At 43.0% G+C, this 16247-nt stretch overlaps 1 protein-coding gene across 2 annotated transcripts in view; it reads left to right on the top strand.

The window, feature by feature from the left end:
• Window positions 1–811: 811 nt before the first annotated feature.
• The window catches only part of efna5b (ephrin-A5b), a 95918-nt gene continuing 80482 nt past the window's right edge, over window positions 812–16247 (top strand). Inside the window, exon 1 of one of the 2 annotated variants that reach the window (XM_080467577.1) lies at window positions 812–2086. In XM_080467577.1, coding sequence (XP_080323703.1) covers window positions 1962–2086 — 125 coding nt within the window. In that variant the 5' untranslated portion in view covers window positions 812–1961. The remainder of the gene's footprint in view (window positions 2087–16247) is intronic. The other variant, XM_080467578.1, reaches the window with a different exon arrangement.

Below are 16247 nucleotides of genomic sequence, written 5' to 3'. Positions count from 1 at the left end.
TTCCCATCCGAATTTTATTTTTTTTTAAGCATGTTGCTCATACTCTAAAGTTGAATGAATCCCTCATGTGATCATTTGATTAAACCACTGACGGACGCGGGCGCCACGGTGGACTCGAACTTGATTTTGTCTCGTCGCCACTGCGGGGCGTCTGGGCGCTGGAGCCGCGCCTCGAACCTTTCAAAAGTCCGCTCGCCGCAACAGGCACGCAGCCTCTCCACCGGGCGTGCATGGCCATCATCTCTCAGCATTACGCACACTGAGCAGCCTGCGACGCACCAGCACGCCGCGCCTCTCTGTGCTCCAGAACCGGTGGAGAGGTGCGACTTCACTGAAGACGAAACCATCTTGACTGATAATTTAGACATTTGGGAGTAAATAAAATAAGGAATGACGGAATAAAGTCTCAATAAATGCCTTGATAAATTATTATTAAATACATGATATTGACATGGACTTCTGTTTTCCATAATGACATTTGATGTCTGACTCCCATCTTGATAAAGTCTTGCTCTTGTTATGTTGAATTAGATTAAAATGAGAGTGTAAGTGTAGTCTTCGTTGGTCCGCTGCGGCCGTTTGCATGTAATTAAATAGAGGCGAGCGCACTTATCTGTCGGATCTCAGTGGAGCGTCTAAAAGCCGTCCCTGTCTTGACCACCTCTCTCCCCTGTCCCCATTCAGTTCTACCTTTCGGTAATTGAATTAGCTCGGTTTTAGGTGGGGGAGGGGCTTGGCTTTGTTCGAGCGACGCCCATTCAAATAATTTCAGACCAATGGGACTATGCCCCGCTCCACCGTAACCAAACCCACTCTCACAGTCGGCGTCTGGAGCTGCCTGCCTGTGCCCTCACCTTCCTGCATGTCCCGGCGTTTGAAATCCAAACACGAGCCCGAGGAAGAGTACCCGGCACGCACATGGGAGAGCGCCGTCTTTTATTCATCTTTGCCCGTTGCACGATGCCTTATATATGAGGAGGACACTTTGGGATACGGACATAAACACGCGTCTCCGCGGAGAGAAGCGCATGAGAAAGCACACCGCTGTGTGTCCTCTCCGATACCGAGAAGGACTCCTCCCCAGCTCGGCTGTGACACCCCCGCTTAAACCGCCGAGAGAAGGATAATTGTCTTTTTTTATGCTGGAAACGAAAGACCCACTCCGACGCTACAATTCACGTGCCAGTACCCGACTGACTGTATGGCTTTAAAAAGTTGCCTGGAAAACATGCACATCTGACGTGCGCCTCACAGCGTCATTGGACACACTGAGCCCCCCTCTCCCTCTCTCTCTCTCTCTCTCTCTCTTTTTTTTTTCTTCCATCACATCTTGGGTTGACTAATCCCCTGCGCTTTTCGGTTTGGAGTAAGAATAAGTGTTCAGCAGTTATCATTTGCCCTGGCACTGGTTCCATCCAGTAGCTCCCTGCAGAAGGGGAACACCACCACATCAACAGAAGACCCTGCCTGTTGTGCTGCGCACTGGTGGCCGTGTGCTGCTGCTGCTGCCGCTGCTGCTGCTGATCTCACTGTTTTGTGCATTAGAGGGCGAGAGACATTTAATCAACCCACCACGGATCTGTCACAGCTTGACATTCCGCACGAAATAAAGCTTATGATTCATCCGGACTCTCGTCCTACAGCCCGGGAGAAAACGCCGTGACGCGTTGGTTTTGTAACTTCTTATTTTCCGTCAACCTGAACAAGTGTCATCTCAGTCGTCCTCCCCCCCTGAACGGCCACAATCCCGCTTTCCCCAACGCGTTTTTTCCCCCCCTTTATGTTAGTGTTTGTGTAGCATTCACTAGGAGAAAAAAAACAACAACAAAAAAAAAAAACTGCAGCAGAAAAGGAGTCACATGTGAATGAGACTCCGTCACCTGTCCCGGTGGAAGCGCCCGCACAACTCGACCGACTGACCGACACTGAAGAGGAATACGTGCCGAAGTTTCGCTGTAGTGATGCTGCAAGTGGAAATGGTCCTCTTCGTCTGCCTGGTGCTGCTGATGTGTGTATTTAGTCAGGAGCCCAGCTCTAAAGTGGTGGCAGACCGATACGCCGTCTTCTGGAACCGGACCAACACCAAGTAAGTGGCCTCGCTCCGGGACCGGTCCCCGGGTCCGGTCTCCCGGCGGAGCCCGACCTCAGGCTCCGCAGGTTTTTTTTGCTGGACCACGTCGCTGTCTTTATTCTCCGCAGTGAGGGCATAATGCCAGTAGATGTAGGTACAGGCTAGAGGTAAGGGGAGGTAGAGGGACCATAAAGGACACCAGTGAGAGATTTTCAATACGTGGCTGCTTCTGATGACCGCGTCCTCCGAGAAAGTGGAGATTAAAAAGTGTGCGTAATAAGGCCTTAATATCGCCTTTATGGTCTGCCGTTGCGTCGCTTCACGCGCTGCCTGTATTGTCGAAATCTGGAAAACTCACCTTTACTTTGGAAATTTTGCAGTGGTCGGTGCATGGGTAGAACTATAAAATGGCCATAAAACCGGGGACATTATCTTGTACGATGCCCGTGTCCGGTGGACTCAAGCTGGGCATTTACGCGACCCCAGTGGATCCATTAAAATAAGTTACTAACTGGGCTCAGCCAGGCTAAACTTATTATAGGCCCTCAAAGACATAAATCTACAAACTTTCAAAATGCGATCGTTCATCGTCTGGCTTTTAGAATTCATGGTTTCACTTGATGCTGGAAAACTTCATCTGTGCGCAAACAGGCCAAGTCTCTTAAACGTGCGTGGATTATCTTTGTTACACGTATAGAAACTTGTGAGAGTAAATGTCGCCAGGCGCATCATGCGTTCCTCAATACTGAAGAGTTACTTCTCACAGTTCAGCTCTATAGCAATAACGATATTTTACTTCCATACAATGAGCTCAGCACATCCAAAAGTACCCAAAGGAGGGATTCATTACAGTGGCTTTCTGCTGAAGAGTGACATAAAGTGCCAAACTCATTCAGAATAACAAAAACACAAAGGGCTGAAGCCTAGTACAATATTGTGGATCTTCTTTGTTAGAGTTTCTTAGTGCTTCTACCTTTGCAATATGTCAAGATTGTCCATTCAGCCATTAAACCATAAAACACCCTCTTATATAATTAAATGTTTTACAGGGAAACTGAGAAAATGATGATTTATTTTGGGTGAATTTATGTTTCCTGGTCACATAAATATACTTTGTCAGTTTTTTTTTTTCTTCTTTGCTTAATTGCACAGTATTGTTATGTACTATTTCTGGATCTATTAGAAGGAGGAACACAAGTGTACGTGGGAAAATAAAATCCTGTGAAATTAGTCGGGGCGTTTTTCAAGCTTTTAGAGAACAATTAACAGTTTTATCAGTTAAAATTAAACCTAACACTGCAAATTAAATTTGGAACATAAAATCCAGTGTGGAACGCTTTACAAGGACTCTTTCCACTAAGTGTTGTGTTGGCTGCTCAGTGTGGAACTGAAAAAAAATGACACTTTCAAAAAGTTTTTGAGCCACAAATGCAGCTCCTTTTTCTTAAATTGGACAAACTCTATCGAAGGGTAAATTAGCATGTTGTTTGTTTTATATTTGTTAAGCTGAAGAGTCACTTTTTTTTTTCCATCTGTATAAAAAGCTCATTGCCTAGATCTAGTGCCTCGAAATGAAATCGTTTCAGATATTGAATTTGAGAGTAATTTAGAGTTGAATAAATGAAAACCGTCTCAAATCCTATTTTAAATAAAGAAATCCAACGGAAAGACAAATGCGTGTTTGACAAGGTTGGATTTCGCCAAAATCTGTTGTCAGTGAGGCGAGGGTTTTTATTTACTGTTGACTCGGATCGGCCACACCTGAGAACTTGAGGAAAGTTAAAATAAAAGTTTCTCTCATGTGCTGCGGTCCCCCAGTCAAAATTCTCTCCGCTCGGGAAGGCTCGACTCAACCTCAGTGTGCTTTGTACACGTTTGTCGAGACAGCATTTCCCACTAAAAGTCCCTCGTGGAGTTGCACTGTACAGCCTTGTCCCAGCCTTATTAAGTCCGAGCGCTGCTGGTGGAGTTCAGAGAGATCTTTCACTTAACTGCCAATGGCACTTAGTATTTGTTGAATTAAACCCTCCGCTTACCCTCCAAGCGCACAAAGCCATTAATAGCACACGCTGAGTTTGTTGCACAACTATTTACATTCAGCTTGAAGTTTGGGAAAACATGATTTATTGCTTGAAACAATTAGTGGTCGGGGATACAAACGGAGGGCTGACTGTAAGCTCCCTGCTGAAGCCGGGGCCGGTGCAGCCGGGTGTGTAGATCCTCGGCCTGATCTCCCAGAGACCATGACTGCTGTGGTCCTGCTCGACTCACTGACTTACCCCGGCTGTTTATTTAGGTACCGCTTTCTTCAATGGAGGCAAACACAATTTTTGAGTCAAATCTTGATTTCTCCTCTCGTTAGAAATACTTTCATTATGCTGATCTTTTTTCTTTTCTTTTCAGCAAAAAAAAAAAAAAAAAAGTTTTGACTTGACTTGCCGCTCTGTTAACTTGATGTCTTCCAGATGTGCTGACACGTTTTCTCATTTTCAGTGAAGGGGAAAAAAAAGTCTGTTTTAAAAAAAAAAAAGAAGGGGGGGGGGTTGAAATTTAAGTGAGTCTACTGTTAATCTGTGATCTGACACACTAATACCCGCAGAGAGCGAGGGGGAAACCAGATCGTTGTGATCACAAGTCTGCGCTCATGTTGCGCCTCTGACTCTCCTTGGGTTCCCAGCAAAATCAGAGAAATAGATAGTTTCCCGAGCCTCATCTGTTGCAGAAGTTCTCAACTTGCCTGAGGAAAGGAAACAGGTTTTCACAGAGGCTGTAGCGCTAACACCAGTCACTCTGTTCCACTTACTCTAAATAGAGTTTGTTTGACTCTCACCCCTGTGGGGCCGGGGCAGGAAGCCAGCAAACCAAAGGCAAAGCGCAGGAGGAACCGAGACAAGTTCGAGATGGCAAACTTGAATTATTGATGACTCAATTGATAAATATTGAGTCCTGTGCCTCGTGCTTCACAGTAGAATGCTGGTGTGGCGCTGGAACGCAACTCGTCTGCGTCTTTCTTTGTTCAGCGGTTTCAGTCACATCGAAAGTGCATCTGCTTCGAGCACTTGGTGTGAACGCCCAAGAACACAAACAGGCACCGAGAGCCAAATGCACATTACTTCATGACAGCAGTCAATTAACCAAATGTAATACCTCAGGAATATTGTTGGTAGGAAACTTTAAAGGTGAATCTAATCTATTATTTTCATTATTATTACTATTATTTCAGCTATACTTCACTTTATTGCTGTCTGATTATAGCTTTCCGACAGAAACATACATTTTTAGTGTTTTGTTTTCGCCTCCATTTCCCAGCTAGAGAGTTTATCATCCCAAAGGTAAAGTTGAAGTGTAGTTTTGTCATAACATTTAATTTATAGTGTTTCTTGTCAGTGTCTGACTGTGACTGTTTCCCCACTTAAACAACTGAAGTGCACCTGAAGGAAAACTCTTAAGAAAGCTTCAACGTGGAAATACAAACGAACTGGATTCACTTATATGCTTTGTGACTTTTCGTTGTATTTTTTTTTTATAGATTTTTTTTCAAAATTTCGAAACTTAAAAGTGAGTTCTGAAAAGGGACTATGTGAAAGTAAAAGTTTTAGTACAGTCATTCAGTAATGCTAGTTTTTATATTTGAAATGGAAGTTTTTTTTGTCAGCACAGTTCTCTCTGTTTTCCTGTCTTTTCCAGGGTTTGGGATTGTATTTTGGATGAATGTGTAATTCGTTAACAGTAGAGTGGTCCATGCCTGGCGGTACCACATCAGTTGTTGGTGGTTTGGGTCGAGGCTGACGGGGTTTTCCTCGCTTTTTGTTGGCCTTCTTCCACTGTTCTGTCTCGTACCCACAGCGTGTGAACAGAAACCTGCTAACTACTTTATTATTCTGCATAATCCCCCTATCTCTCATTTTATCATCTCACTGTCACTCTGTGTGACACATCCACATCTTTTTTCTTTTTTTTTTTCGTTTTGCGGGTCAGATTTTTCTGCGATTACTCAATTCAGTCGTAGTAGTAGGAGTTTTTCATTTTGCACATCAAATTTAATCTTGATAGATGTTTTAGAGAAGTCTAATAAATGTGTGAGTTCCTTTGTCTTCAGAGAGTTCCCTGAGTTTGAAATAATACTTCACTGTGGATTCTGAAAATCTGCTATCTTGCGTCTTTTCTTGTGAGCATTTGTTTTAATAAGGGGACAGACAGTAGCTTTAATGATGCCTCAGCTGTAATGCCGAAGAGACGGCCCTTCCCTTGCCTTCCATTCTCTGGCTTTGCCCTTTCTTCTCCCCCGTATCCCTCCTAGCCTTTCCCCCATGTTGCCTCCCGGCTCTCTGCCTCTCTCCGTCTTCCTCTCTCGCTCTCTCTCCCTCACTCGCTGTCTCTTCTTGCCAGGCAGAGAAAATGAATGAATACAATTAGATATTTTCGGAGTCCCTCCACGGTTGATGGTGGGGAAAGACGCACAGAGGTCAGGCACACTCTGTGAGGAGCTCAGGGAGAGGTCACACACATACGGCGAGAAATAACGAAGCAGAAAGTTGGCCCGTGAATGACAAACTCGTAACTAGGACTCTCCTTGAAGTGGAAGGTGTTATTAACATAAACAGTTTGATGTGGTTCTGGCCATGCAAATTACTCAAGGTGATTTGTATTTCGCTGCATAATTTCAAGCCCCACAAATGCATGTTTCTACCATGCTGCTTTATGTTCTAGTTTTCACGTACGTTTCCCATAAATGAGCTGTGTGTGTGTGTGTGTGTGTGTGTGTGTGTGTGTGTGTGTGTGTGTGTGTGTGTGTGTGTGTGTGTGTGTGTGTGTGTGTGTGTGTGTGTACCATTAAGGTGGCATATATTCATCTCAATCTCAGGTGTGAATAAATAGAAAAGCAAAGCTTTATTATTATTATTATTATTATTTTATTTATTTTATTTATTTTATTTATTTTATTTATTTTATTTATTTTATTTATTTTATTTATTTTATTTTATTATTATTATTTTTATTATTACTATTAAAGTAGGATTTCTGAGGTTAAAACTAAGTTTGCATTGCCTTTGTTTCCTGAACCCATTCAGGTCTCTCCTGTTTTCCATATCATTTCTACTTTGACCAGTCGACTCTGAACTATGTTTTACTCTCTTCTCTGCTTTGGCTCTCTTTCTCTTCCTCTGTCTCCGTGTCTGAGGGCTGATTAGTTCCCGTTAATGACCCCTAGCTCTGTCATTTTTTTTTTTTATGCCTATGGCATTGGCAAGCACAGGCACCAACGGAGCTGTAGGGCCAGCGAGCTGAGCGGACACAAAGAGAGCGAGTAATAAACACAGGACATGACGGAAAACCAGCAAACTGTAATGATGGTGTTGTGCGATATAATACTTTTATTGGGTCTAAATGGCACTTTGTGTTTTCTCACCAGACCTGTAAATGCACTTTCCATTTAAATTAGATTTTTTTTCTTCTATTAACTAGAAAATGAGCCCAGCAGGCAGTAGTCAATGCTTAGTCAATGTGCTTGGCAGAGCAGCTGTTCATCTGTGCGCAATGGAAGAGGGGGAGGACTCTTTGGCCGTGACCCTTGTGGAGGTGCTATGCGGCGGACAGAAGCAGTCCTGTCGCTGGGGGTGCCTGGTGTCACGGATATGGTAAACTAGTTGGAGACAACGACATTTCCAGTGTATTGTGTCTTTATAAATGTGTGTATATATAAACACTTTTACTAATGATTTGATGTCGTTAATCAATCTCACCAAGCTCTAAAACTGCCATTGTGTAAACGTTAGGTTATCCACCAAAGATCGGGACACGTTCTACATGTCTACTGTTAACACTGGACAATATGGAGTGGCAGCTCCATTTCAGCCGCGCGTGTTTCCCTCCCTAGTCCAGGGAACCATGTTTTAACGTTCGGGCTTTTGTTTTCAGAGTAATCACGCCAAGGTCAGACGGAGTGCTGAAACTCGGCTATCAGCTGAGCGATCTGTCTTTTCGCCCTAATTCAGGCCTTGGCACTCACCCTGTGGGGCTCGTTCTTTATGGCTGTACTTGGAAACAATAAAGTATTAACCAGCTTATGCAACATCCATTTCTGCAAAGCCTGATGCAAGTCTGGTGTTAGAATGATAAAACTATATTCTTGTTGCCTTTACTATGAGGCACAGTTGTTTTTTTCATCAGTTGATGCCTCCTCAGCTCAATAAAATAATTTTCTCTAAGCTTACTTTGAGCCACGTCACTCCAAAGTTGCGTCTTTTTTTGTGAGAATTTGTGTAGAATTTGAGTTAGAATGAGCACAGCAAACAACTTGGAGATTATTGCCTGTCCAATATGAGTAAAAAAAAAAAAAATCAGCCCTAAAATCTTATTTTTTAAGCAATGTATGTTCCCGTCATGGCTGAAAATGGCGCTACTACATCCTTCTTCAGGTCCTCTGGTCTCCTCTGTAAGATGGAGGCTTATACGCAGCTGTTACTGTAACATTTGGCTGATCTATCCCCCCTGACCAGAAAGGGGCGCTACTGAGTGAGGCCTGATAGCCTCTCGTGCCCCCCCTGCTCAGAGCCCAAAGCTCTTCAGTGGGGCAGTTGAAGTGAAAGCTACATTTATTTGCTTGATCTAAACCAGCCTTTTTCTGCTTCGATTAACTTGACCTCATTAAACACATTTACTCTTAAAGTCCTTTTGCATTTAGAGAAATTACACAAGCATGTAAAGTGCAAAACAGTTAATGAATGTCCTTTTTTTTTTTTGTCACCACTCACTATTCATCTGGAAAATGTGACGGGAACATTTGAGACTGTTCGGGTTTTGCCAGACACATTTTCCAAGAGATAATTCCTTTCATGGTAGGCTGGCTTCGGACTGTATGTTGCCGTTTTCCTTATTTAACTTGGGGGTGGGTGGGGGGGGTGGTGGAGTGACTGGATGTTTTTCTAGCTGGACAGCCGTGTGGAGAATAGATCCCAGAAGAGAACACATCTCCAGCTTGTGAATAAAGACCTAATTGACGGGTTGTAGCCAGTTGTAAATGACTCATGAGGTAATACGTCTTCAGACAGACGGAGAAACACACAGTGGGATTGTACAATTGTGTGGTCTGCTCTCCCTTTGGAAGCGACGCAACGCAGATAGTTTATTTGCAGATTTTTAGCAATCATATAGTGCTGCTTTTAGCCAACGGTGGTGCAATTTCCTGGGAAGGCTTGTACGGTTTTTCTATAATTTTGTCTGCGTTTGCTTTGACTTAGTCGTGACAGAAGGTAAAATTTTGTGAAGATATGAACTTGTTAAATGATTCTCATTGGTGCACCTTATTTTACTGTTTAACTGCTTGTCACAATTTTTCACTGGCCTAAACATCAACATAAACAAACACAAAGATCTTTTCACTTTTGGTCCGCCCGTCTGTGGTTATAGTGAAACATGCCAATAATAAGCTAGCTGCATTAGCCTGTTTGAATTGACAGAAAAAAAAAAAATACAAGCAGCCAATACCCCCCCAGAGCTGGGACTGTGAGACTGAAAGGCGGCCATTGTTCTGCTCTCGCCATCCACTCCACATAGCCAAGGCTGAAAGTAATGCATGCGTTTTGAACGGACGGAGTGGGGGGGGGAGGAAGGGCAAAGGAGAGGAGTGAGGGAGAAAGGAGTGAATGGCAAGGGGAAAGGGAGAGTGCACAGCTGAAGTTGTAGTGTGCTTTTGAACAGAGAAAGGGAGGAGAAGAGGAGTACAGCAGCAAGTGCCAGACACGAGGGGAGAAGCATGTAGTAGCCAGGGGTGACACAGTGTGTGAATAGGGAGGTGGCATTTTCTCTCATTTTCCTTCCTCATCCTCTCTCATCTGCTTCTCTCCAAGCCATCCAGCTCATCAATCCCCCCCCCCCCCCCCTTCCTTCCTTATCTCACATGCTTGTCTTGTCCTTGCCACGGTTTAAAGATGCGTGTGGCTCGCTGGCTGTCTGTCTCTCTGTCTCCCTGGTGGTGACCGCGGATGGTTGGTTGGTGGTGGATCTCTGGGGACGGACTCCGGGTCTTCACCCTGAGGAGTTGTTGTCTTTGTGGTTTTGGGTTTAGCGACACTGGGGCTATTTTCTACAGAGACAGGATTAAGCCCGCTCAGGTTTAGACCCCTGCTTTGTTTCCTCTGACACCGAAGACTCCCACACACACAGGGTTGTGTTTACTTGGGGGTTGGTGCTGGGGGTACTAAGTTGCATCTTGGTCTTAACTACTGTGACACATTGCACGCTGTGCCCTTGAAAGTATGTTTTCCACCAAATAGCATGCATCACAGTCAGAAAGCCAGGGCGTGTGCAGCGTAGTAGCTTAATGGAGGAATTCATTCCAAAATGTTATATATATCTGCTGCGAAGACAAATTGGAGCAATGAGAATGATCTGTTTTGTCCTCGGAAGTAGAGCTATTTTACAAGCGAAGGTCATGTACAGACAGATTTCTTTCAGAGAGATTAATAATGTGGATAATTTTGCATGATTGTAATTGAAAGTAGTAGACATCTCATTTTGAAACCAATCTCTTCATATTTGTCTTTGACTCAGCTCGTCTATGTAGCTGCATTACTTTGAAGGCTTAGGGGCTAACAAGACTAAGTGGGATATTCACAAAAAACGACATTCAATAAATGAATATTATGCTTCAGATCTATCATACTGTATTTTAAAATGTCTCATGTCATAATTTACTTTTTCTTAATTGAGGTTTAGTGACTACTGCTTTGGCATAAAGGGATCTCTTTCAGATCTCCTGTCCCGACTGAGAATCCCTTATTGTTGACACATGCTCGTCAGATCTTAATTTGAAGAATCTGGCATCAAGCAGCAAATAAATCATATTTAAGAATGGGTAACACTGAACTGTGATGTCCTCTGTCTAGTTTTTTGGGCTTTGACGTGAAGATGAACAAGTGTTTTGTATTTGTGGGTATCCGTGGCTGTGTGTTTGCTGCACACGTGCAGAGTTATTTGTGCACAAGATTGTGTGTCCCTGTGTGTATATCCTGATCCGACCTTTGCTTCGAGGCCCGCTTTAACAGAGCAGCAGAAACACATACCCGCTACTACAAGCAGAGCACAGCACTATTTTTGACCCAATTCTCTTAGCCTGCTCCTCTGAGAGCTCCTTGATTGTTTTCCCATTTTGTGAAGTTGCATTGTGTGTGCATGTGCATGTCAGCCTTTGTTTACGTGCCCCGGTTGGTATTCCTATGAGGAACTGTACTGACGGTGCTTTTTCCCCCTGAAGAGACGACGATTGATCCCGTGAAGGTGTGATAAATCCCATCTTCACCCTCTCCTCTCAACTGAGGCCTGCTTTGACTCGGCTGGCTTCCTCTGAACATTAGCCCACGTAAACCAAATATGACAACCTAAAGAACAGAAACAAACAAACATACACACATACTGTATACCAGTCAGGTTTGGAAGGACACTTCATTATTTCTATAGTGAGGTTCAAGTTGCAGGAGATGTGGTATTTATTCTGCTTGTTTATTTTCTTTCTCTAAATCAGCGAGCAGTGAGCCTTGGAGTGCAGCAGCCTTTGAACCACGGCCTATCCCATGACTGCAGCCCAGGGTATTAACCCAGAGCCACTGAGAGGCTTAAAAAGCCATCAGCTCATTGTCCGGAGACACAAAAACCCCCTTCCTCTAAAATCCCCCCATCCCTCTCCTCTTTTTTTCCTCCTTCCCTCCTTTCTTAAGAATGCCTTGAGCTGGCCTCTGCTGGCATTCATATTAATCAGTTTTAAGGGTCTAATGAGATAAGTGAGACTTAAGGGGAGTCCCCAAAGTGGCCTAAGCCCTCCAGATAAACAGAGGTGATGAGCGGTGCCTATGGCTACATCCTCAGGAGTGTGTGTGTTTTTCCTCTAGGATAGTCATGCATGCAAAACTTTTTGATGTTCTTAATCTCATTGTTGAGCTTTGAAAAAAACCAAACCTCGGCAGCCATCACAAGTCCCTGTAAATGTCGCAGAAGTGATGGCGCTGGGTTACGATGGCTTTCAGTTTGGTTTGCGATGGTAGTCGATTCAAGTGTTTGTCCTCAATGCCTCCTTATATTGTCTTAATCCGCACACTCATGCTCTCTGTTTCTTATCCTGTTAAAAAACAAAACAAAACTGCAATACAAGGGAGTTGGTTTTTCTCCTGCTCTTTAGCTCCTTATGGCTGATTGTCCTCTCTTTGTTGTGTTGGCTCCTTTTTTCCCTCCATTCCTCTCTCTGGGATTACCACCTCTCTAACTGTACTGTACTGTCCTGGTCTCCTGTTGTCCTGCTGAGGTGACCCAGCATGCCCACTGTCAGCATTAGGCTCTGTGTTGTGGCTGCAGTATTTGATTGACAGTTACCTACAAGCTCTTCTGGCTTCTTCCTGTTTTTTCTTGGTCTTTTTTTTTGTTTTCTTTTTATCTTTTTAACCCCCCTGCTCCCTACCCATTTCTGCTGAAGATTTCAACTCCAACATTGAGCTGCAAGGTGTGTGTGTGTGTGTGTGTGTGTGTGTGTGTGTGTGTGTGTGTGTGTGTGTGTGTGTGTGTGTGTGTGTGTGTGTGTGTGTGTGCCTTTGATAAAATCCTGTATTCCAAATAAAATGTTACACCAGTCGGACACCAATGGGGCAATTATGGAAACTATGTATGAATCAGTTTTAATTTTGAAATGTTGATCATTTTAGACCGAAAACATTGCGTTCATTAGACAGCAAGAGATTCAAGCTACCAAGCGCGGCAAATTAAATAATCTGTACTTTACTGGATATAAAAGTGAGTGGTTGGTTAAGACTGACGTTAAGGGATAATGATTTAATAGCCAATTGCTCTTGGAAGAGTTATCTGTTTTCCTGTTAGGAAGTCAGTTATTGTTTTGTCATTCAGGTTCCAACAGTAAAAAAAAAATATATATATATATTTTAGTTTTGAACATTTAGTTTTTTTAGTTGACTTTAATCCAGTCATCCTGCTGGAGTGGCTATGAGACGGGACGAAGCCTTCAGAGAGTTTCAGTTTCACCTGCTGTTCAGTTCCTCGGGGCCGCGGGACTCCGCGACCGGAGACATTCCAGCCAGGATTAGAGCGCACAAGCAAACGGAAGCACAAATAAGAGGGAGTGAAGTGGCTTTTTTTTTTTCTTTTTCTTCTTTTTTTTCTAGGGATAAAACAATGTTTGGCCCGGATGTTTTCTGGTTAATGTGCTTTTGACATTTTTGAAGTTGTACCAACATTTCGTGGCAAGTTGTTTTTTTTTTACAATTAGGTTTCCCCCCCCCTACGAACACTGAAAACATAATTGCCAAGTTTATTTTGTGAAAACAACTAAGCTGAAATAGCTTAGCAATTTAATTTAATAAATTGAATAAATAATAAACATATTTAAACTAGAACAAGCAAGGTAATTTACTGGAAGTAGCAGATTTCACAAAATGAAACATTTGCAGAGACATAAATATGTAAATCATGTTAGTTTTGTTTGTGTTTTCTTGTATGTGCAGTAGAATATATTTAAATAAGTGATGAAAAAAAGTTTTCCAGAAAGTCCAAATGTGTGTGATAATTTTACAGCTGGGTTTGGTAGATTTCTGTCTATTATTAAAAAAAAAATCCAGGATTAACTTGTTTATTTTAATTTATTTTAATGATATTATCTACAGTATTTCTTTCTCACGTGTAAATTGATTTAAAAGTACTTTTAAACTGACTAAATTATTGAAATGTTCCTCTGTTTATTATTTCCATTTAATTGAAAAGCATAATAAATTATGTTGATGTTTCACTTTTTTTTTTTCCTTCATATAAAGTGCAGAGCTGGAGTAGACTATTAACTGTTGGGAAATGAGATGCATCACATTGCTCATATTGGATCAGAGTGCATGCTCAGAGTTGGGAGGAGTGATGAAATATTCATCAATGTTTGTGATCTCTTCGAAAAGTAGCACTTGCAAACCTTAGCACGCAGTTCATAAAAAAACAAACGAGTGGAGATAGACATGTTCTGAGCATGAAGGTGATGGGAGGTTGTCTGCTTATCCGTATGACTTCAGGCAAAAACATCCCTCCTGGGTGGCAATGACGGCAGACATTGGTTTTCTCTTTCCACAAACAGTAGTTCTTCAAGTTCTTGTGATGCGTTTTTTTTTTGTTTGTTTTTGGTACTTTATCTATTACTTAAATTAGTGAAATAGTTCATTCATCTAGATATTGACCTGGGCTTCACATCGTCTTCCTGTTAACAGGCTGAAAAGTGTCCGGTCATTGTGGAGGTGAGGGTGTCAGACCTGTCAATCTGTGACTGTCACTAGATGTGCCGCGGCTTTAATAATGTAGCGCTGTCACACTTTTTATGTGCTTCCTCTGGGATGTAAGAAGCTGTCCTTACATTCAGCCTAGGTCAGATTGTGTCTGCTGTCGCACATTAGCAGCAAAGCCTTCATGGCCTGTATCACTGGTAGGAGGACCATGGCACGAAGATGGCTGAATTATTCACACTCATAATCGGCCTTTATGTCCTGCTGCCAAGCCTGGCCCCACTGTTATTCTAGTGCATAATTGATAGTGCTCAGAAGTGGAAAAGTTAGAATAGCAGAAGTAATGTGAAGCGAAAGTGTAGTCAGGCAGCACATGAAGGAAAGAGGGGGATTGGTGGAGTCGCGAGGGCAACATAGGGATGGAGGTGGGCCCCTATAGGAGTTTTTACACTGAGCTTGTGTTAGCCTTACCAGGGCTTAGGCCCGGCTAGCGTGAGGATTGCGTGCATGGGCCAGCCAGACTACTCTTGGAGGGAGAGGAGTGGTGGGGATAAGAGGGGATGAAAGGAGGTGGGAGGGAGACGAGATGGGGATCCCAAGTAACAAGGTCTGACGCTGAGCTGGCCCAGAATGTGGTCTCTTTCTCCCCCAAAGTTATACTACTGTGTTCTACTGAGCACCACTGTGGTTGAAAATATTCCAAAAAAAAATTGAGCTGAGTGGAATTGAATCACCCAGCGAAGGTCTGTTTGTGTCGTTTGATTTATTTTTCAGCATTAATCGCAGTGGGTCTGTCATGCAGATTCATACTGATAGGTTTGGTTTCCGTTTGGATCCAAGCCAGCACGGGTTTTTTTTTTTTTCACCTGCCTGCTGAGACAGGTAAGACAGTCATTGACATCACATTACAACCATGTGATACAATGATCGATAAACAGCAAACCCCAGAGAAGAGTAGTGATTGGCTCTGTTCCAGCAGTAAAGACAGGCCACTTATTGAGGAATAGTGTCGCCTTTGAAAAAGACGCGCTCCTTACTCAGAAATAGGAAAAATGGAACTGTGCCGCAGATGAGTGTTAATAAACCTGCTAATGCGCATGTTCATCTGTGTGTTAAACCCTCAAGGATTACATTCGACTATTTCCAGCAGTGATTTCCTAAAAATATTTCCCCTCATCATAACTTCCCTTAATTTAACGGAGGTCGATTCCCTGGAAGTTTTGATGTCTAAGGTGAAGGTGTTAACACAACCCCAGGTGGAGTCTCTTTAACACCTCTCTGACCCTTAACAAAGCCGTACTAACTGCTGCCTAGCTCTACCTTTTGTGTTCCATAACAAAGCCCTTTAGCTTCTAATAACACCACAGCACTGCCAGTGTCAGGAGAAACCTGAGATAAGGTCCACATCAGAGAGTTGGTGGGAACTGTTTAATCCGCTCCTCGAAACCAAACCAACACACAACAGGCAGGGATCATGTTTGGCAAAGTGGCCTGCTTTGATGGAGGGATCGGATGGTGCGAGCAGCAGAAACCAGGATGATGGAAAATAGAAAGGCAGCTGAATGCCGGTAGTCTTTTACGGAGCCGTGAAAGAGAACATCTGGAGAATAATGCAGGGAGTTGTACAGGGTGTGCTCGAGTGCTCACTCACACAGACAGGCGTGCATACACGCTAATAGTTTCATAGCTATATTACAGGCTGTTCTTTTTATGATCACTTCTTTATCCACCTATTCTTTATTTTTTTGCCCTTTTGTTTTTTTTACAATGAAGTAAACCTATTTATTATGCCTGGTGTGATTTTTTTTCTTTCTTTCTTTCTTGAAAATAAAATATTTGAAGTTGACTTACTTGAACTTAATTTGCTGAATTATTTGAGACTAATGTGTAATACTAATGCTGACGTTCTCCCCAACATT

Source organism: Lipophrys pholis (assembly GCF_963383615.2).
Source record: "Lipophrys pholis genome assembly, chromosome: 7".
NCBI classification, from domain to species: domain Eukaryota; kingdom Metazoa; phylum Chordata; class Actinopteri; order Blenniiformes; family Blenniidae; genus Lipophrys; species Lipophrys pholis.
Note: the sequence above shows the minus strand (reverse complement) of the source record. Positions and strands in the feature narration are given on the sequence as shown.